The sequence below is a fragment of the Pogona vitticeps genome, chromosome 2 (assembly GCF_051106095.1).
Source record: "Pogona vitticeps strain Pit_001003342236 chromosome 2, PviZW2.1, whole genome shotgun sequence".
Taxonomy (NCBI): domain Eukaryota; kingdom Metazoa; phylum Chordata; class Lepidosauria; order Squamata; family Agamidae; genus Pogona; species Pogona vitticeps.
The window spans coordinates 15,039,491-15,061,378 of record NC_135784.1 but is presented as its reverse complement, the minus strand read 5'-3'; the positions used below and the strand labels follow the sequence as shown (position 1 = coordinate 15,061,378).

The 21,888-nt window shown below is 46.1% G+C and overlaps 2 protein-coding genes across 4 annotated transcripts in view; one reads left to right on the top strand and one right to left on the bottom strand.

The window, feature by feature from the left end:
- Positions 1 to 21,888, bottom strand: part of LOC144587171 (uncharacterized) — a 176,420-nt gene that overhangs the window by 21,958 nt on the left and 132,574 nt on the right. The window lies entirely within an intron of this gene.
- Positions 3,364 to 20,004, top strand: LOC110091740 (uncharacterized). Of its 3 annotated transcripts, XM_078387557.1 has the most exons (6): positions 3,364 to 4,464; positions 4,628 to 4,727; positions 4,955 to 5,037; positions 5,400 to 5,526; positions 7,373 to 8,493; positions 17,672 to 20,004. In XM_078387557.1, exons 1-6 carry the CDS (start codon positions 4,087 to 4,089, stop codon positions 18,611 to 18,613), a joined length of 2,751 nt encoding a protein of 916 aa, XP_078243683.1. In that variant the 5' UTR covers positions 3,364 to 4,086; the 3' UTR covers positions 18,614 to 20,004. The 3 variants fall into 3 exon arrangements, with proteins under 3 accessions (XP_078243683.1, XP_078243681.1, XP_078243682.1); XM_078387555.1 differs by lacking the exons at positions 3,364 to 4,464; positions 4,628 to 4,727; positions 4,955 to 5,037; positions 5,400 to 5,526; positions 7,373 to 8,493 and adding exons at positions 12,644 to 13,416; positions 13,585 to 13,702; positions 13,972 to 14,054; positions 15,490 to 15,616 and having other exon boundaries at positions 17,322 to 20,004; XM_078387556.1 differs by lacking the exons at positions 3,364 to 4,464; positions 4,628 to 4,727; positions 4,955 to 5,037; positions 5,400 to 5,526; positions 7,373 to 8,493 and adding exons at positions 13,403 to 13,475; positions 13,585 to 13,702; positions 13,972 to 14,054; positions 15,490 to 15,616 and having other exon boundaries at positions 17,322 to 20,004.

Here is a 21,888-nt window from a genome sequence, read left to right as displayed (position 1 = left end):
CATGAACAACAATTCTGGCTGACGCTCTAGTTTGATTTGTTAAGCAGTTTCAGTAGTAAAAACTTTAGAGCAGCTAGAGGGCAGGTGATCAAGATGGTTTTGTCTTTTCTGCTTCTACCATTATAATAGGATTTCTTGTAATTTCATTCGCAGTTTCCAATCCCAAAAATGACCTTTACAGTTAAACTGCTATCTTGCTAACAATGTCTTTTTAAGTAATTCTACAGCAACAATTTCAAGTCGCAGAAAAACTTATAAATTAGAATATTGGAATTTGATGGTCAGAATAAATTTCAGAATAGAAATAACTGAACTGCTAATGGCTATCAGTTGTTTCATTCAAATTAAACCGTACCACACACTGAGGACTCTACATATCGTGCTATTACCAATTTACAGTATTGGCATCATGGAACAGTCTTTGTTAAAGTGAGTTGTACGAAAAACTGACTCAGATTTTCTTAGTCTTTGATTTATGCAGCTCTGAGATATATTCTAGAATGTAGAAATACAAAATGTGTGACACCCTTTCCTTTCCAAACTAATGTCCTCTAGAGCAGTGGTTCCCAATCTTGGCTAACCCAGATGTTCTTGGACTGCAACGTCGAGGAACCCTGACCAGCACAGCTAGTGGTGAAGGCTTCTGGGAATCGCAGTCCAAGAACATCAGAAGACTGGGAATCACTGCTGAATACATTTATTTTGTCACTTCGCAGAATGTACTGCTGCAGCTCACTTAGAGATGTGTTTTCAGTGGAAGACTAAAATCACAAACATTGCTCTGTATGATATGTTAAACTCAGCATATGTGAAAGAAGCAAGAGGCCAGTGTATCTTAAACCTCCAGATATTCTAAAGCATAAGTGAAAGGAGTGGGGACATTGATCTGAAATTACAAAGCCTTCAAATAGCCAGTGCTGATCCTAGCAACTCGAAAAACCTCAAAACTTCGGGAACTTCAAAACCAGGTTGTTATTAACAATGCTGAAAGGAGAAGCATGCGACTAGAGACAGTAAAAAAAGCAAAGTATGCTTCTTATATACCACCCATAGATCTTAAAGCACTCTCTGGGCAGTTAATTCTTTCTTAAGGGTCCCCAGTTTTAGCCGTGCCAGTGCTGAATTACTGTCATGCCTTCCATCAATATTCTCAGATGCTGTCTGTGTAGTGGTTTGTTTTTCCAACCATTTAATTTATTTTCAAATTGTTGTTTCTTATATTAATCTTTTGCTTCTGTTGTTTTCAAAATGTTCTCCATTTTCACCGCCTTAAGTAAGTTTTCTCTACTTGTACTAATATAATACTTGTACTAATATAATCATTTAGGCTTATTTTTTTCCTCCTCTTCTACCTGTTGTATTTGCAGTAACCCACTGCTTCCAATTTTTTGTGGTAAATATAAGCTGTCCACATCAATTTTTGGATGCAGTGCATGATGGATGCATATTCATTAGTTTCTGTGTTTTTTGAGCCAATTTTTCTAATTCATTTTGGGTCCCATCTATTATTCCCACTGGGAATCTAATCAATCCTGAGCGCTCACTGGAAGGACCGATCCTGAAGCTGAGGCTCCAATACTTTGGCCATCTTATGAGAAGAGAAAGACTCCCTGGAAAAGACCCTGATGTTGGGAAAATGTGAAGGCAAGAGGAGAAGGGGACAACAGAGGACGAGATGGTTGGACAGTGTCATCAAAGCAACCAACATGACTTTGACTCAACTCCGGGAGGCAGTGGAAGACAGGAGGACCTGGTGTGCTCTGGTCCATGGGGTCACGAAGAGTCGGACACGACTTCATGGTTAAACAACAACAATCTAATTACTGGAACTGCCCATGTGTTTATGATTTTGATTTTATTTCCACCATTTAATTTGGATTTAAAGATTTTCCACAGTCCTTTGATATATTTCCTTTCTGTCGCTTCTTTAACTTTTGCATGCAGGATGTTACCTGCTTCTAGCATTCCAAGATATTTATAATTGTCATCATTTGATAGTGATATTTTAACTCTAGCCCATCTAGTTTTTGGATCTTCCCACGGTGTATAGATAGAGCTGCACATTTGTCAATTCCAAATTTCATTTCAATAGCTTCACTAAATATTCGTACTGTGTTTAGCAGTGATTCTATTTCAGTGGAACTTTTTGCATATAGTTTTAAGTATGACAGATGACTGATTTTTTCCCCCTGCTTGTTCTGAAATATGGTGGCCCAATCCAGTGTCAATTAAACCTATTGACATGGGGATTAGTAAAATATGAAACAAAGAATCCCCTTGTAATATTCCTCTATTGCTGCTGCTGCTGATGATGATTGATGATGATGATGGGCAGACTGGAGGGTTGGGAGGAACTGTCTCCAAGGATAGACAAGATCGTAGGGCTGACTGTCTGGAGAAAGAGCCCTTGGCCCCAGAAACCCTCGGTGCTTCAAAGGTGCCCCGTCCAGCTTTCTGCGTTCCTCCTTAAAGGGTTAAAGCCATTGATCTCAAAGTGCCAGAGAGCCCCCCAAAGGGAGGCGAGGAGCGTGCTGAAGACGTACTTCCTGTTTCCGCCTCTGCGGTGCGTCTCCTTTTTCCATCCCGGCAGAGCCCCGGCTCGCGAGTTCCGGGCGGGGGTTCAGGGGTCTCCTGCTTGGGGGAGTGGGGCAGCCGGTGAGCTCCGGGTGGAGGCGGTGGGGCAGGGCTTGCAGAAGGAGGGCGCCTTAGCGTGGCTTTGGGGGGGGAGCAGGGAAGGGTTGGGGGACAGAGAAGGGGAACCTGGGCTGGCAGGGAGTCCCTGGTGGAACCAGACGCCCCTTCCTCCCCGCCCAGGCTAGGGCAGGTGAGCCTCCCCTGGGCATCGACCCCCTATATTCAGCACGGCCTCCCTTCCAGCTTGCAAAACGGAGCCCTCCCCACGGATCTCACCCTCCCCCGTGGAACCGCGATGGTTGGAAACCAGTTTCCCACTGATTGGCATCTGCACAGCTGTGGGTGCACTGGGAGGAAGCAGACTGGGAATGGTGGTCGTGGTGGATGTAAGGAGCGTCAGTCGAGCCGTGTCCCTTCACACAGCTCAGGGAAATTGGTTCATTTTTATTCCAGATGGGTTGAGAAATCTCAAGACAGGTAGTGCAGGAGAAGGAAAGAAAAACATAATTAGTTGTTGTGGGTTTTTTCGGGCTCTGAAGGCTGTGTTCCTTCAGAACACGACCAAAGAGCCCGGAAAACCCACAACAACCATTAGATCCCGGCTGTGAAAGCCTTCGAGAATACAAAAACATAATTAACTGTGAGGTTGGCTTAGTGTGGGCACCCATATCAGCCCCATCTCAGCCCCTGTGTGGTGCCAGTGCACCAAAAAGCCAGGGGCATGGCATGGGTGTGCGTGCTGAGGATTGCAAGGACCCAACGTGCCTGTACTTGGGTGGAGCACAGGCCTCTTGTCTCGTGAGCCTTCTTGGCAGAATAGCTCTGGTGGCAGCAGCCCAAGGAGCTGGAAAACAACAACAACAACAACTCTGGATTGAATTTCTCCACAGTCACAGAACATTTGTCCTGAATCCAAGTAGCCCCATTTTACTTGATTAATCTTTGATCGTCCTGCTCTGCTTCAAATTCTATTAAGTGACTTCTAGGATTGAATCTGATTACCGAAAACCTCAAGGTGGCTTGAGTGGCATGATTTCCGACTCAGAACCCTTCTAATATGCCTTAGCGGTGAAGAAATCCCGAGGATTGTGGCTGTTATGAATCAGAAGGATATGCATTTCCCATAAGAATACTTTCCTGATAGTAAGACTGTTGGGTTGAGTGAGTTCTCTGGTGGTTTGTATCTGTAACATTTGTATAGGTCAGAAAGAAATTCATTTTTGTGACGAGCATGGTAGGAAGAGGAAAGCAGATTGACAGAAAGGAGATGAGGTGGGGAGTGAGCGAGTTGTCCTTCCTGAGCTCTTCCTGAAACTTGGTCTTTGTCTGCCTTTTTTCCACAGAGAAAGTAGCCTCTTGTCATCCTTCCTTTGATACTTCTGAAGCCAGTTTGTGCTGGAGACCGAAGAGGGAGGCTCAGCTTTTCTGGAAGCCAGAAAAGAAGTTTATGACATGGAGATTAGGACTAGCAAGGAATCCCTGCAGAAAACTGCACAGACAAACCTAGATGAGGAACGCCTCAACCCAGACGTCCAACGCCAGCATTTCCGGGAGTTCTGCTACCAGACTACGAATGTTCCTCGGGCCATTTGTAGCCAACTCCACCATCTCTGCTGTCAGTGGCTGAAGCCAGAAAAACACACCAAGGCTGAGATGCTTGACTTGATCATCCTTGAACAATTCTTGACTGTCCTTCCAGCAAAGATGGGGATCTGGGTCAGAGAGTGCAAGCCAGAATCCACTTCCCAGGCCGTGTCCCTGGCGGAAGGTTTCCTCCTGAGCCAGGAAGCCGATAAGAAGCAAGAGGAAGAGCAGCTGTGGAGAATTCAGGTTTTCCTTTAGGGCTGGAAATGAGCCCATCCATTATTGTAAATTGTCTATCCCATTGTTCCCTACCTCTTTTCAAGTTTAACACTCTTTTCCTCTGCCGTTGTTTTTTTCATTTTAATTTCCCAATTTTCTCTCAGATGTCTACATTTTGTTTTGAATGCAGGAGCCTTCAGAATTAGCTGCTCCGTCCCCTCAGACAGCCAGATCTGCCTCTGACACAAGACAGAAGACGCAGGAGAAGGAAGGAGGAGCTCCTTTACCAGGTAAAAGAAGTGTTCTTGATTTTGCTCGTATCTGCCACAAGACTACTAGTTATGTGTTAGTCCCTCTGAGACCACTGAGACGCTGAAGCATTGGCTAATCAGAACAAGGGGAAATACCTTTTATTTAAAAAAGCTCTAATTAAGAATTTAAAAAAATGAAGCTCTAATTAGGAATATAATTTGTATAGTGAATAAGCATTTTCCTACTCCTTTGGTCTCCCTTGCAGGCATTGAAAATTTGGTGGGAATCCACAATTATTCATCTCTTCTTTGTGGAGGATTGGAAGCAGAATCTGTGCAACCAGACCAGGTGGGGAGAGAATGTATGAGGAATGGCAGTCTTGATGCTTCTCCCTGTTCAACACCTATGTGACCTAAAATAATTTGCCCCCTTTCATTTGAACTGGACGATAGGGAGACTGAGGACACAGTCAGCTAAGAGTGCAATATGCACTCTGTGCCCCCGTCATTTCAATAATAATCATCGTAGAATGGCAGACCTCGAAGGGATTCTATAAATCATCAAATCCAGGCCTTTTCAAGGAGGCACCGAGGTGGGGGGTGGGAATCGAACTCCCAACTTCTGAGACCTTAAGTCTCTTCGGAAGTACTCAGTAACGTTGGAATGGTTGTGTGCTTTCCCTGAAGCTGTAACGCTGCTGCTTCTTTCAGGATCCAGTAACCTTCCAGGACGTTGCTGTGTATTTCTCGGAGGAGGAGTGGACTCTGCTGGATCTGGGCCAAAAGGCTCTCCACCGGGAAGTCGTGGAGGAGAATTTGGCCCACCTGGTGTCTTTAGGTAGGCTTCCCCACCCCGAAACTTTGGCTCAAGCCATTTTAAGAGAGATAGAGAGAGATGCATTAATCAGTGTGCATATCTGTGGATTGTGGTCCTTCATGGTTTTGTGTCTGAAGAGGCAGATTGTAATTACAGTGGTGCCTCGCTTAACGAGCGCCTCGCTGAGCGATGAAATCGCTTAACGAGGGGCTCTGGGCCATCGCTGGAGCATTCGCTCAGCGATGGCCCCTATGGCGTTTTTTCGCTTTGCGATATTCGCTAAGCGATTCGCTTAGCGAATGTCGCATAACGAAGCGGGGGAGAACAGCTGATCGGCGGTTCCAAAATGGCCGCCGGAAGGTCCGCGCCGCATTTTCGCGCCCTGCCCTCGCTTACCGAGGACGCGAAAATGGCGGTGCTAGGGAGGAACATCGCTTAACGGTGAGTTTTAAAGCCATAGGAACGCATTGCGTTTCTATGGCTTTTTAAATTCTGTTTAGCGATGTTTCGCTATAGCGAAGGTTAATCCGGAATGGATGTTGAAATACATCATATTTGATTCCCCCACGGGGCCTCCTGTGAGCAGAGCCAGCCTGGGTGGCCTTGGGCCAGCTGCACAGTCCCAGGATTCCCCCAGAAAAAGACAATGGGAAACCACTTCTGAGCTCTCTCTACCTAGAAAATCCTGAAAAATGTCGCAATATGATAATGGTACAGTATTTCAATTGTTTGTTAGCCATAAAGGTGCCACAGGATTTTTGTTTTTGCTCTTTTGCCTTGTTCTTTCCTTTTGTTTTGTTGGTGAAATCAGTGTCTGAATCAAAACAAAATACATAGCATGTGTGGTCCTTTCATTGCATGTCCTGATGGCAGTTTTAGAGTATCTATTTTAATTGCATTTTAATTGTTTTATCTTTTTATTGTATTTTAATTGTTGTACAGTAAGCCGCCCAGAGACCTTTGGGTAGAGTGGGCGGCGCGCATATTTTATTGTACCCTGCTTATCTGGTCATGCGACCACTCTAGGCGGCTTCCAATGCAACATAAAACAACTAATAAAAATAACACAAGAATTTACAAGACAGGAAAACAGAGTGAAGAATAAATAAAGAAAATAAAAAGAAAAGGTTCAAGTATTGACTGGAGGGAAGGCCTGAATAAACATCCATGTTTTTAATTGATTTTTAAAGATACCCAGCGTGGGGGCTGCGCGAATCTCTGGAGGGAGATTGTTCCAGAGGCAAGGAGCTACCGCTGAGAAGGCCCGATTTCGAGTTTTCTCCTTCCGGGCCTCTCTCAGCGTCAGGCTCCTTAGCCTCACATCCTGACTCACTCGGGTGATCCAGGTAGACCTTGGTGGGAGTAGGCGTTTCGCCAAATATTGAAGTCCTAAACTGTTTAGGGCCTTGTAAGTAAGCATTAAAACTTTATAAAAATATATATTAATATATATATATGTGCGCCACCCAGCAGCAAAACATTTGTTTAGTTAATTTTTTATAGGGATGGCCTCTGTGGGTTTCATTTGCTACAAATCCCATAATTCACAATGCTGGGAATTCTACCTGAGAGACACCTTACTGACACCTAAATTTGGCTCACCTGGGCAAAAGGCCTCAGCTAGAAGGCTTTTGGGCTTAGCTCGGCCTAGCTTCATCCAAGCTTCTTGTTTTTTTGCCCAGTGCTTGCTGGGAACTTTCTTTCAGAACAGGAAGCTAGTTGGAGCTAGGCCTAGCTAAGCCTCTCAGGTTTCACCTTTAGGATGTGTATTCCATCACAATTTGACATTAGTTAGATTTGTTCCTAGTTTAAACGCTGTTTTTCATTTTCAGTCCAGTTATTATTATTTTTTTTTTACTTTTTTCAGCACCTGATACAAGAAGGAACAGGAATGAGGAAGAACAGCTTCAGATCTGTTTGAAGAGAATCACCAAGAAGGAGGGGAAACGACAGAAGAGAAAGAAAACTGAAGTGGAACAGAAGAGAATGAGTGACAGCCATTCTCAGACTGAAAAGAAATCCGACAAAATATCACGCCGAGGAAGAACAGAGCAAAGCAATGAAGTTTTTTTCTGCTCTGTGTGCAAGAAAAACCTGAAGTATGAAGATAGTCTAAATACTCTCTGGAAAAAAGGCATGAGGGAGAAGCCACTTACATGCTCAGAGTGCCTTTGTGATAATCCGTCTGCTCAAACACATCTGACGGACCGTAGAAAAGAGAAGCCATTTAGATGCTTAGATTGTGGGAAGAGCTTCACCCGGAGCACAAGCCTCTGCTCCCACATGAGGATCCACACGGGGGAAAAACCCTTTGAATGCCTCGAATGTGGGAAGAATTTCAGGTACATCACCAACTACTCTTCCCACAGGAGAGTCCACACCGGGGAGAAACCCTTCGAATGTGCAGAATGCGGGAAGTGTTTTGGTCAGAGCCGATACCTCAATTCCCACATGAGAATCCATACGGGGGAGAAACCCTTTAAATGCCTGGAGTGTGGGAAGAGCTTCAGTCAGAGCACAAACCTCGCTTCCCACGTCAGAATCCACACCGGGGAGAAGCCGTTTGAATGCCTGGAGTGTGGAAAGAGCTTCAGCCTTCGAAGCACTCTGAGTTCCCATCAAAGGATCCACTCAGGAGAGAAACCATTTAACTGTTTGGAGTGTGGTAAAAGCTTCAGCCACAGTGCCAACCTGACGTTTCATCAGAAAACCCACACGGGGGAGAAACCCTTTCGATGCTTAGAATGCGGGAAGAGCTTCAGCCACAATGGAGGCCTGACTTCCCATATTAGAATCCACAGAGGAGAGAAGTTGTTTAAGTGTCTGGAGTGTGGGAAGAGCTACAGTCACAGTTCAAGCCTTATTTTTCATCAGAAGGTCCACACTGGGGAGAAACCACTTAAATGCTTGGAATGTGGCCAACGTTTCAGTCGGAATACGGAGCTTGTTTCCCACATGCGGATTCACGCAGGGAGAAACCCTTTAAATGCTTGGAAAATGCAAAGACCCTCGGTCGCACTGGGTTCCTTATTTTTCATCACAGAACCCACACCAGAGAGAAACCCTTTAAATGGTTGGGATATGGAGAAAACGTCCATCGGGGCTGAAAATTTCCTGCCTGCTGAAGAACCCACACAGGTGAGAATGTTGGCGGTACAGTGGTGCCTCGCATAACGTTCGCTTCGTTTTATGCCAGCTGATCGGCGGTTCCAAAATGGCCACCAGGTAAACAAAATGGCCGCCAGCTGTGTTGCCTCGCTTTAGAGGCACCGAAAACGGCCGCCGTAATGGAGGATTTTTGCTTAAGGTTAGTTTTGAAGCCCATAGGAACACATTAATGGCGTTTAATGCGTTTCTATGGGCTTTTTAATATCGTTTAGCGATATTATCGCTTTGCAGTGTTTTTTTCTGCATGGATTAACATCGCTAAGCGAGGCACCACTGTACTTTTCTGGGTTTATAATCATGTTTGCTGCAGAGCTGACCTCCATGTTTTAAGGACAGGGAAATATGAACACTGCTATTAAGTAAGAACAAAGAGTATCATCTCAGTCTTTTTCTGTTTCAGATGCTGGAGAAGACAGTCTTGGAAGACTTTGGTGATTCCCACAACTCAAGGACATTCTTAAGTTTATGACCTGGGGCAGTGTAGACTGTAATAAAAATAAAAATAATTGTGTGCTGTGAAACCAATCCTGACTTACGGTGACCCTCTCTAGGATTTTCCAGCTACAGAATACTCAGAAGTGGTTTCCCAAGGCTACACAGGCTGGCCCTACTCCCAGGAGGCACCGTGGGGGAATCGAACTCCCAGCCTCTGGCTCTGCAGCCAGATACGAACTCACTGAGCTATCCATCCTGCTGTAAAGCTGCTGTTATTTTTATTTCTCCTCCATGGGTCAGTGAAACAGCAGGAGAAAGCTGTCAGAAGGAAAAGATATACACCGTGTGCCTTGTAAATCAATTTGTGTGTTTCGAATGAAGGGCTACTAAGTTGGGTCTTTGCCCCAAGACAAAGTAATGCTACTTTTTGGGGAACAAAGTAAAGCACTTTCTCCTGTGATTTGCCATCTGCTGAGACAGAACTGAATGTCAGTTATGAGGGCAAAAAGGGCCGATCCAAAGGCAGGAAAATAAGAGAGCTGTTCATGTATATAACAAAAACCCCAGCACAGCGGATTTCCTTCGTTGTTTAGTCGCTAAGTCGTGTCCGATGGTGATGTCCATGTATAGAGTCACCTCTTGTGTTGTTGGAAAAGAGTGTTTGTGATGACCAGCTTGTTCTCTTGAGAAAACTCTGTTAGCCTTTGGCCTGCTTCATTTTGAACTCCAAGGCGAAACTTCCTTGTTCATTTTATCTCTTGATTCCCTAGTTTAGCATTCCAGTCCCCTATAATGAGAAGAACATCTTTCTTTGGTGTCAGTTCTAGAAGGTGTTGTAAGTCTTCATAGAATTGGTCTATTTCAGCCTCTTCAGCATACATGGTTGCTGCATTAATGCTGGATTACTGTGATGTTGAAAGGTCTGCCTTGGATTCGTATTGAAATCATACCATCATTTTTGAGATTGTATCCCAGTACAGCTTTTCCCACTCTTTTGTTGACTATGAGGGCAACTCCATTCCTTCTACAGGATTCTTGCCCACAATAGTAGAGATGATAATTGTCTGAATTGAATTCGCCCATTCCTGTCCATTTTAGTTCACTGACGCCCAGGATGTCAATGTTTATTCTTGCCATCTCCTGTTTGACCACCTCCAGCTTACCAAGGTTCATAGATCTTACATTCCAGGTTCCTATGCAGTATTTTTCTTTGCAGCATTGGACTTTCCTTTCACTTCCAGGCACATCCACAGCTGAGCGTCCTTTCGGCTTTGGCCCAACCACTTCATTAGCTCTGGAGCTACTTGTACTTGTCCTCCAGCAAGACCAGGAGATGGCCCTCTCCCAAAGATCTTGAAAGCCAAGGAAATCCATATGGGGAGATCCTGTCCTTTTAAGGTAGTCTGGACCCAGGTCATAAAGAGGTATATAGGCCATATCCAGCATTATTAATTGGATCTGGAAACAGACTGGTAGTAATTGTTGCAGAGGAATTAAACTGAGGAACCCATGGCACGCCAGCTTGGACTCTGGAGACACCCTGCTAGTCGCCAGTGAAACCAGGGTGTCCGGCCTCAGGGCTGCATCCAAATAGGAACCTGAGTTTTTGAAGGAACATAACCCCATCCAGCACCAGTTAAATCTCTGATCTGGCTTTCCGCTGACCACGGGCCTCTTTTGGTTGCTCACTTTAAGCTTCAGATTGTACACATCTTCATCCACTTGTTATGCCAAACAATTTACCTTAAACAAAAGACTGAGACACGAAGGCTTTTCTATTGAAGTTCATTTTATTTACATGAGAACAAAACAAACAGGACACCACTGCAGTTGGTGGGAAGAAAAACCAATTTCACCTTAATTGTGGGTGATTAGGATTTCTTCAAAGAACAAAGGAATTGGTACAGTCTTATAGCTGTCCCCTCAGGGCGAGAGGGGTGGGCCTTTGAGGTCATTAAGTTAGTTAGCAACAATTCATTGGATTAGTGAAAACACATTTTAGACATGCGCAGAACAATTCACTTTCCCTAAATCGGGCCCCTTGTCTCAACATTCCATGCTTATCTCAGAAAAGCGTGAGACCTTGAACAGAGAAGAAAAGGCAAGGAGAAAGGGGGGGTCGAGGAGCCTGTTTTTACAAGGCTGGCTAATCTCTTCTGAATACACACACACACCAAACAACTTGTTTTTCTTTTTCAAGTAAGAACAATCTTTTATGAGGCAATTGCCTTAATTGAATAAGTCAAACTTTTACTTCTATCACACTTGAATGTGCTCTCCTCTGTCACGGATCCTGTCCATAAGTTTGGGCTGCACAAATTGAAATGCGTCCCATTTCCTCTTTTTGGGAGGGAAAGGTGGGATGGAAATAAAATAATCGCTGTGCAGGGAGGGGCCAAAATTATGCACATGAGACTGGGCTCCATGACAGTCAAAGCATCTCACAGGGAGGTGAAAAAAAATGGGTTGTACAATAGGACTGCAATATCTGTGGGGGATCAGTTCCAAGGCTCTCCCTCACGGATGCCAAAAACAGCGGGAAGAGGCGACAGACAGACAGACAGACAGACAGACAGACAGACAGACAGATAGATAGATAGATAGATAGATAGATAGATAGATAGATAGATAGATAGATAGATAGATAGATGGGGTGTCAATCAAGTGACTTTTCTCTTTAATTGAGCTTTCCCTCAATGACTGAACCTGATATTTTTAGATGGATTATTACCCATCACTGCTTTGATTGTGTCTTCAGTCTTGCCTGGGTTTCCATTTCCATGGAGGGCATTTTGTTGTTTCTAATATTTCTACACTGAGAGTTTTTGGCTTTAAATAATTGCCGTTTAATGAGGCACGTCATCTTTGTAGCCTCATTACAGTATTTTGTTTTTAAATATAGTTTTTAAATCCTGTAAGCCGCCTTGGGTTCTTTTCTAAGGAGAAAGGCGGGGTTAAGATATTTTCAATCAGTCAATCAATCAAGGAGAGAAGTAACCATAATAGGAAGCCCTGTTGATTTTTTTATTATTATTTTTTGGTCGCATAATGAAACTCATTCTGATCAGGAAAGAAGGCAAAGCCATTTTTATTTATTTTAAAGTACAGCGTGCATCCACTAAATAGTTCCTTTCTGATGGATTTTAAACCAAGGAAGGATGATTTTAAACCAAGGAAGAACGGGCTGCTCGCCTTTAGGGTCTCGTTCCTTGTGCGCACAAAGAGCGCTCAAGGAACGAGACCCCAAAAGACGGAGCCGCTCGTTATTCTTTGTGCTAAAAGGGTTAAAGCAGAGAGTGGTGTCATCCTAGAGCGCCACGCAGGGAAGGAAGGAGGGCGATTCCGCTCTCCGAGGTGCGCCGTCCTTTTCTTTCCCGCAAGAAACCCCCCCCCCCATCTTGGGAGTTCCCGGAGGGGCTGCAGATGCTTCGGTGGAGAGGGGGCGGGAAGCGAGGAAATTCTGGGCGGGGAGAGGGAGGGAGGGAGGCGGTGGGGCAGCGCTTGGAGAAGAGGGGGCGAAGGCTTGGCTTGGCTTGGGGGGGCAGGACCAGGGGAAAGGGAGGCTCAGCTGGGGGGTGGGGGAGTCCCTGGGGGAGCCAGGTGCCACCTTCCTTCCCTCCCTCTTTAGTCTGGGCATCAGTGGTTTAGAGGTTGCGAGTTCGAGTCCCCGCTTCTCCCTCATTGACAGGGGCTGGACGTGATGCTCCCTAAGCTCCTTTCCCACTTCGCCCTTCTAAGATTATTAATAACTATTTTTTATTATTAAAATATTCTGGTGTCTTAAAACCCTTCAAGGTTGGCTGTTAATAGATCAGGCAGAGGGGCCTCCTTCCTGAATTGCTATTCAGGGTTGCGTCCTCGTTCTCTTCCATTCCTGTGGCTGCTTTGGAGGAGATGAACCTGCAAGATTGTGCTGGTGGTGATGCTGGAAGACAGCTGGATGGCATGGACCTATGGCATAATGAAGGCTTCCCAGAAAGAACCGCACTGTACCGTCTCCGTGGGAAGCCCCTTGGTCCAGATGTTCAGAGCCAGCCGTTCCGGGTGTTCTGCTACCAGGAGGCTGAAGGGCCCCGGGCGGTTTGCAGCCAACTCCACCGTCTCTGCCGTCAGTGGCTGAAGCCAGAAAAACACACCAAGATGGAGATGCTGGACCTGATCGTCCTCGAACAGCTTCTGGTTGTCCTCCCACCAGCGATGGGGATCTGGGTCAGAGAATGTAGGCCAGAATCCACTTCCCAGGCTGTGTCCTTGGCGGAAGGTTTCCTCCTGGGCCAGGCAGCAGATAAGAAGCAAGAGGAGTTGCTGGTGAGAATTCTGGTCTTCCTGAGCATTGCCCACCCTTTGATGGGAATTGTCCAGTCAAAGTATGTCTCCCTTTACTCTTCCGAAGCTGTCATTCCTTCTTGTGTCTTTCATTTGTTCACTTCTTTGTTGATTCCCGTGTTGAGTGTCCACATTTTGTTTTGCTTGCAGGGCTTCTCACCATTGGCCACTGGCTTCTCCCAGGCAGCCATCCTCCCATGGGAGCCAAGGCTCAAGCTACCCTTTCAAGGGGAAACACAGGCAGAAAGTGGAGAAGCCGATCTATCAGGTAAAGAATTGGTCAACCTTATTTCTACTTGGTTTTGCTCTCGTATACCTTCTCGAAGATGCTGAATTCCATTTTAACTGTCTTTCTGCCAGCGATGGGGAGCTGGGTCAGAGAATTTAGGGCTAAAAGCACTTCCTAGGTGGTATCCCTGGCAGAATGGTTCAATGCTCGTTAATCAGAATGAGAAACTTTTTCCTGCAGAAGTAAAGAATGTGATGTTACAAGAAGAATAAGCATCTTCTCACCCTGCTGGCCTGTCTCTCTTGCAGGCATTGGAAATACACTGACAACATGTCCACACTCGTCTCTTCCTTATGGTGAAATGGAAATAGCATCTACTGAATCCGATCAGGTAGGGAGTTTCAGCGAACCGTCAGGCAGAAAGAACCTGGCGGCTTCTCTCCCTTGTAGGCATACAGTGGTTCCTCGACTTACAGAATTTATCAGTTTTGGAATGGTGGCTGCAGGTCGAAAAGTCCGTCGGTCGAGGGTTCCATTTCCAATAGGAATGCATTGAAAAGCATTTAATCTGTCCCAGGCAAAGAAAAAAAATCACACAGGGACAGAAGGTAGAGGGCACCAGGGACGGGAGACAGGGACCCCGAAGGGGGTTGTGAAGCCCAGGAAGCTGAAAGCCGCTCCGCTTTCCCCCTGCCTTTCGTAGGTCGAAGCTCCGGCCGCAAGTCAAACCAAAATTTTGCGGCCAGAGCTTTTTGTACCTCAAAATTTTCGTAAGTAGGGTCCTTCGTAAGTTGAGGGTCCACTGTACTTGGAACCTAAAGGAATCTTACCCCTTCCATTTGCTTTTATCAAAACTGACCATGGGGAAAGGTGAGATTATCTAGAATATTACATCTAGATTCCTAAAGTATTACATCTCAGTTACCTTTCAGGGAAGTAGACACTTTGGAGTGTTTGTGTGTTCGAGCAACAGTAAACACTGGTGTGCCAGCTGCACCCATTCCTGGAAAATTCTGATTTGGCCATTGTAATTCATGCCTTAGTTACAACCTGTCTGAATTACTGTAACACGCTCTACATGGGGCTGCCTATGGAAAGTGTCAGGAAACTTCAGCGGGTCCAAAACACGACAGCCAAATTGCTAACTGGGGCTGGCCACAGGAATAATGCCCCCTATTATAACAGCTCCACTGGCTGCTGATCAGTTTCTGGGTGGAGTTTAAAGTGCTGGTTTTAGCCTATAAACCTCTAAATGGTTTGGGTCCAAGCTGTCTCAAGGACGACATCTCCCATTATGAGCCCGCTTTAGTGTTAAGATCCTCAGGAGAAGCCTTTCTCTCAGTCCCATCACTTTCATACGTGCATCTGATGGGGACACAGGAGAGCACCTTCTCTGCGGCTGATCCCAGACTCTGGAACTCCCTGCTACTGGAGGCCAGGCTGACCTTCCGCAAGCAGGCAGAGACCTTTCTGTTCAGGCGGGCTTTCTCTCAGTGAACAACTGCTGAGTGGATCTTTAAATGGATTTTTGTATTGCTGCATTGAATGTGTCTTGGTATTGCATTTTCTTCAGCTGGGGGCCATTTTGGAACCTGACAATCAGCTGTTCGCAAATGCGAAAAATCAGTTCCGGAAGCAGGGAACCAATCATCGCACAGCGGATTTTGCCCATAGGAAGCATCGTTTCACTATCGCTTTTGCGATCGCAAAAAAAGGCATTGTTAATCGGATTTGTTGTTATACGGGACAATCGTAAAGCGAGGCACAACTGTATTAAGGGAGAATCATCCTCATCTAGGAGATTAAGAAGTTCCATTTTATTTCAGGGTCCAATAGCCTTTGAGGACGTGGCGGTGTATTTCTCCGAGGAGGAGTGGGCGCTACTGGATCCAGGCCAAAGAGATCTCCACAGGGAAGTCACGGAGGAGAATTTGGCCCACCTGGTATCTCTTGGTAAGCTCACTTGTAGTCCTTTTCAGGGAGGTTAGCTTCTTTCATCAAGAGCAAGACACCAAAGAAGGCAGAAATAAGAACAAAAATATATTGAAAACTAAGAACTTTCATTTAACATGAACTCTCGTGCCATCCAATCCCGAGAGTGACTATGTTTACAAAGGGCTTGTAATCCATGGAAATCGATTTGTCAAAAAAAGGGCAGGAAAGTTTTTTTCTTTTTGGTTCGTAAGTCGAGGCTCCGTTCGCAAGTCGAAGCAACTTTTTGCAGATGGAGCCATTCGTAACTCGAATCGTTCGCAAATAGGGACGTTTGTAAGTTGAGGTTCCACTGTACATTGCATGGTCTCTGGCTTCCTCTAAAAAGGTAAAGGTAAAGGTTCCCCTTGACAATTTTTGTCCAGTCGTGTTCAACTCTAGGGGGCGGTGCTCATCCCCGTTTCCAAGCCATAGAGCCAGCGTTTGTCCGAAGACAATCTTCCGTGGTCACATGGCCAGTGCGACTTAGACACGGAACACTGTTACCTTCTCACCGAGGTGGTCCCTATTTATCTACTTGCATTTGCATGCTTTCGAACCGCTAGGTTGGCGGGAGCTGGGACAAGCAACGGGCGCTCACTCCGTCGCGTGGATTCGATCTTACGACTGCTTGGTCTTCTGACCCTGCAGCACAGGCTTCTGCGGTTTAGCCTGCAGTGCCACCACGTCCTTCTGCGCCACCACGTCCCTCTAGTGGCCATCTAGTGGCTTCCTCTAGTGGCCAGTAAACACACCCTAGAATTACCTATACAGTGGTACCTTGCTTGACGATTTTAATTCGTTCCAACGAAATCGCTGTAGGGCGAAAACATTGTCAAACGAAACAAAAAATCCCATTGAAACGCATTGAAAACCCATTCAATGCGTTCCAATGGGCTGAAAAACTCACTGTCCAGCAAAGATCCTCCATACAGGGGCCATTTTCGGTACCTGTAAAGCGAGGAATCGGTCCTAGACAACAGCGAGAGGTCATTTTGAAAGCCGGTAGCCATTCTGAAACCCAACGATCAGCTGTCGTAAAGCGAAAAATCGGTTCCCGAAGCAGGGAACCGATCATCACTAAGCGAAATTCCCCCATTTAAACCATCGTTTTGCGATCGCTTTTGCGATTGCAAAAATGTCAACGTAATGTGGATTTGTTGTAGAGCAAGGTGATCATCCAGCGGGGCAAGACTGTAAATACTATTTGTGGGGGTGCTATTTAGTATTTTCAAGCAACAGAATGAATCTGTAGATGCCTATCCCGTGTATGGGGGGTGTCCTACTGTGTATTTGATATATGCATCACAGGTTTAAAGATAATACAAGGCTCATCCTTTTGTTTTTGATTTTCCCATCAGTTGATAAGAACAGTTTTGAAAGATTTAGGCTGAATATCAGGAAAAAAAACTTTTTAACAGTTTGAGCAGTACAACAGTGGAGCCAGTGACCTCAGGAGGTGCTGAGTGCTCCAGCACTGGAGGCCTTCACGAGAAAATTGTGTCCCATCTGGTTTGATTTGAATAGGCTTTTAAAAGAAATTTACACTCTTTTCCAAAGTCCATTTGGATACAAAGACAAAAACCGCTTGTGGTTCTTCTACACTAGTTTACGATTGATGGGTTTTCTGCCCCAATATGAAATTAAATTTTTAAGTTGCAGGTGGATTCTGTGTTTCTTTTTTCAGCCTATGACGCGAGGGGGAGCAGACATGCAGAAGACCAGCTTGATGCCTGGGCGGAGAACATCCCAGAGATGGAGGGCGATGTCGGACAGAACTGGAGGAACGAATCTTTTGCTTCTTCACTCGGGGATCTCTGTGAAAACTCTCTCTGTGAGGAAAGAGGGAAAAGCCCTAAAGACCACCAGTGCTCAGTGTGCAGGAAAAGCTTCGACTGCCCAGCCAGCCTGCTTGCTCACTGGAAAATCCACATGGGGAAAAGAGTCCTGAAATGTTCCGAATGCCCCAAGCGTTTTTGCGATAACGCGTCGCTCGAAAGGCATCTCGGAATTCACAGGCAGCACAGACCCTTCCAGTGCCTTGAGTGCGGAAAGACCTTTAGCCAGAGCACGAAATATGCGTCCCACATGAGACTCCATACGGGGGAGAGACCGTTTGTATGCTCAGAATGCGGAAAGAGCTTTAACGATAAGAGCACTTTGATTTCCCATCAGAGAACCCACACCGGGGAGAAGCCCTTTGTGTGCCTTAGCTGCGGAAAGAGCTTCGGCCACAGCACCAACTTGGCTTCCCACATGAGGATCCACACGGGGGAGAAACCTTTTCAGTGCCTGGAATGTGGGAAGAGCTTCAATCACAGCACGAACCTGGCTTCCCACGTGAGGATCCACACAGGGGAGAAGCCGTTCACGTGCTTAGAGTGCGGGAGGAGCTTCAGCCAGAGCGGAAGCTTGACTTGCCACCAGAGGATCCACACCGGGGAGAAGCCGTTCAACTGCCAGGAATGTGGGAAGCAGCTGAGTTCCAGCACGCAGCTGGCTTGCCATCTGAGAATCCACACGGGGGAGAAGCCCTTTCAGTGTGGGGAATGTGGGAAGCATTTCACTCACAGCACGAACCTGGCTCGCCACGTGAGAACCCACACAGGGAAGAAACCCTTCACGTGCTTAGAATGCGGGAAGTGCTTCGGCCGGAGCACCCACCTGGCTTCCCACATGAGGACCCACACGGGAGAGAAACCCTACAAATGCTCAGAGTGCGAGAAGTGCTTCAGCCAGAGCACACACCTTGCCGCCCACATGCGGATCCACACGGGGGAGAAGCCCTTTGCCTGCTTGGAGTGTGGGAAGAGCTTCAGTCAGCGAGCGAGCCTCACCACCCATCACCGGATCCACACCGGGGCAAAGAGGCCGTTCAAGTGCCTGGTGTGTGGGGACACCTTTGGGCGGAGGATGCAACTCACGAAGCATCAAAGGATCCACACAGAAGCGGATGATTTCTGCACAGTTACAGTATGACAAGGATGAAGCATCCCGGTGGATGATGCATCTGGTGGAGATCAATGTTAGAAATTGGATATACATACCCATACGCTGATCAGCCACAACATTGAAACTACTGACAGGGGAATAGCATTGATTATTTCTTTACAGTGGCATCAGTTGAGAGGTGGGATACATAGGCAACAAGTGAAAGGTCAGTTCTTGAATTTCATGTGTTGGAAGCAGGAAATACGGGCAAGCGAAAAGATCTGAGTGATTTTGACAAGGTTTAAATAGTGATGGCCAGAGGACTGGGTCACAGCATCTCCAAGTCTGCTGGGGTATTTCCCGGTATGCAGTACTTAGTACCTATCAAAAATGGTGCAAGGAAGAACAATCGGTGAACTGGCATCAGGGTTCGTTGATGCTGGCCATGATAGTGAAGCGTCAGAACACACCGCGCGTGGCAGTTTGCTGCATATGGGGCTTGGTAGCTGCAGACCTGTCAGAGTGCCCATGATGGCCCCTGGCCACTGCTGAAAACACCTACAATGGGGATGTGAGTGTCAGAAGTGGACCACGGAGCAGTGGGCGAAGGTTGCCTGGTCTGAAGAATCATGTTTTCTTTTAGATCAGGTGGACATCCAGGTGCATGTGTGTCGTTTACCTGGGGAAGAGACGGCAGCAGGATGCATTATGGGAAGAAGGCCGACCGGCGGAGGCAGTGTTATGCTCTGGGCAATGTTCTGCTGGGATCCTGGCTTTCATGTGGATATTACTTTGACATTTACCTGCTAGAGAGATTGTTGCAGACCACGTACACCCTTTCGTGGCAACGGTGTTCCCTGATGGCAGTGGCTTCTTTCAGCCGAAGAACGCACCCTGTCACCCTTCCAAAGTTGTTCAGGAACATGACAGGGAGGGAGTTCAAGGTGTTGCCTTGGCCTTCAAATTCCCCGGATTTCAGTCTGATGGAGCATCTACAGGATGTGCTGGAACATCAAATCCAATCCATGGAGGCCCAACACTTGCAACTTGCAGGATTGAATGGATCTTCTCCTGATGTCTTTGTGACAGAGACCACCGGACGCTTGTGGAGTCTATGCCTCAACACATCGTGTTTTAGCAGCATGAGGGGGACCTACATGATACTAGGCAGGTGGTTTGTGGCTGGCCAGTCTAGAAATAAGTGGATATGCTGCTGGTTTGGTTTTTAAAAAATTCAAAATGTAACTGACCGAGCTTGCGCACAGCAGTTTTGAGGGTTACAATAAAAGATCACACGCAGAGTAAAAATTGATATTCTCCTGTGTGTGTCAGCAGTTCAAAGTAAATAATAAAATGATCAGTTCGTCTTAATTAAGAACATTACAGAACTTATACTGTTTAAAATGTATGTAGAATAGAATAAACTCATAGTGCTCTGACATTTTGGTGCATTATATATGTGCTAGTACTTGGCCTAGTTATGTTAATACAGTGGTGCCAAGCTTAACGGGTGCCCCGTTTAATGACAAAATCGCATAGCGATGAAGATTTTGCGATCGCAAAAGCGATCGCATTGCGATGTTTTAAATGGGGGGGAATCGCTTTGCGATGATCGGTACCCTGTTTCACTTACCGATCATCGCAAAGCAATGATTTTTTTAACAGCTGATTGGCGGTTCCAAAATGGCTGCCGGGTAAAAAAAATGGCCGCCCGCTGTTTTCTGGGACGGATTCCTCGCTTACTGGGCAGCGAAAATGGCCGCCATATGGAGGATTTTCATTTAAAGGTGAGTCTGAAGCCCATAGGAACGCATTGAAGGGGTTTCAATGCATTCCTATGGGCTTTTTGTAATCGCATAGTGACGAAATCGCTTTGCAGCGATTTTTGCTGCACCGATTATCGTCGCTATGCAAGGCACCACTATATATCATCCTTAAACTTGATCATCATAGTTACTATAACAGACAACCAACTCCTTCAACCTAAGCTAATCGGCTCCATCCTAACCATATCACATGTTTGTTCCCATCTGCCAGACCTGTTAACTGCCCCTTGCTTTATATAGCTCTCTGGCTGATGCCAGACAGATTCTGATTGGTCGGAATGCTTCACTGTGCAAATATCACATTCTAGTCTTTCCCATATAAGCACATATAGTATTTATATACAGACTGTGTTGTACAATACCATTTTCCAATATATAAAAGCAAAGATATACACCCTATGGTTGTTGTGGGTTTTTCAGGCTCTTTGGCCGTATTCGAAAAGTTGTTCTTCCTAATGTTTCGCCAGTCTCGGTGGCCAGCATCTTCAGAGGACAGGAGTCAGAACGCTGTCTGTGTTCTGGCGTAGTGTGTGGGATAGTAGAGTATTTGTAGCCATGGGATTAGCATTTTGAAGCTCTGCTGGTCAACAAAAAAGAAGAACGTTTAAAACTCAACAAAATCTGGCTCCCAGCACTGAAAAATACAGCCTGCAAAAGGTCAACGAACTCTACCCAACTGCAAGGACCAGTGATCACTGCGCACAAAAGACCAGCTAACAGCATCCATCAATCACAGTGACAGATAATCTATCCCTCTTACCGCAACAATAAACCCACAACAAAAAAACGCGCTGATCACCACAATCACCCATCTCCTGAAAAGGGCAAAAGCTGATCCCACAGCTATAAATACTTAACTAGCCAAACAAACTGCACCAGAGTACAGACAGAGTTCTGACTTCTGTCCTCTGAGGATGCCGGCCACAGAGATTGGCGAAACGTTAGGAAGAACAACCTTCAGAACACGGCGAAAGAGCCCGAAAAACCCACAACAACCATCAGATCCCGGCTGTGAAAGCCTTCGAGAATACATATACATACACCCTATACTTGTATTTACTGAAGTTTTTTATGTCATTCCCTGTCTTGCCTGTCCCCCCCCCCCCCGGTTATGCTGTCCAGCATCAGGGTAGACCGGAGGGTTGGGGGAGAGTTGCCATTGTTTATAAGGACACCTTTGAGGTTGTCAGGCTCTCTGTAGTAGTGATGCTGGGTCTAGAGGCCCTCCATATGTTGATTGGGGCCAAGGATGGTATTGGGGTCTTGCTGGCATACCGTGCTTCCCATGATCCAGCCACCTCCCTACCGGAGCTAACCAACTTTGTTTCCGTGTCTCTATTGGGATTCCCAAGAGTGATTGTCTTGGGTGATTTGAACATGCATGTGTAGGCGGAAGTTACTGGTCCAGCTCTTGAGTTCTTGGAAACCATGGCTTCCTTGGACATGTCCCAACTTCTTAATGGACCCACAGATGTGGGTGGCCACACTTCCGTATAG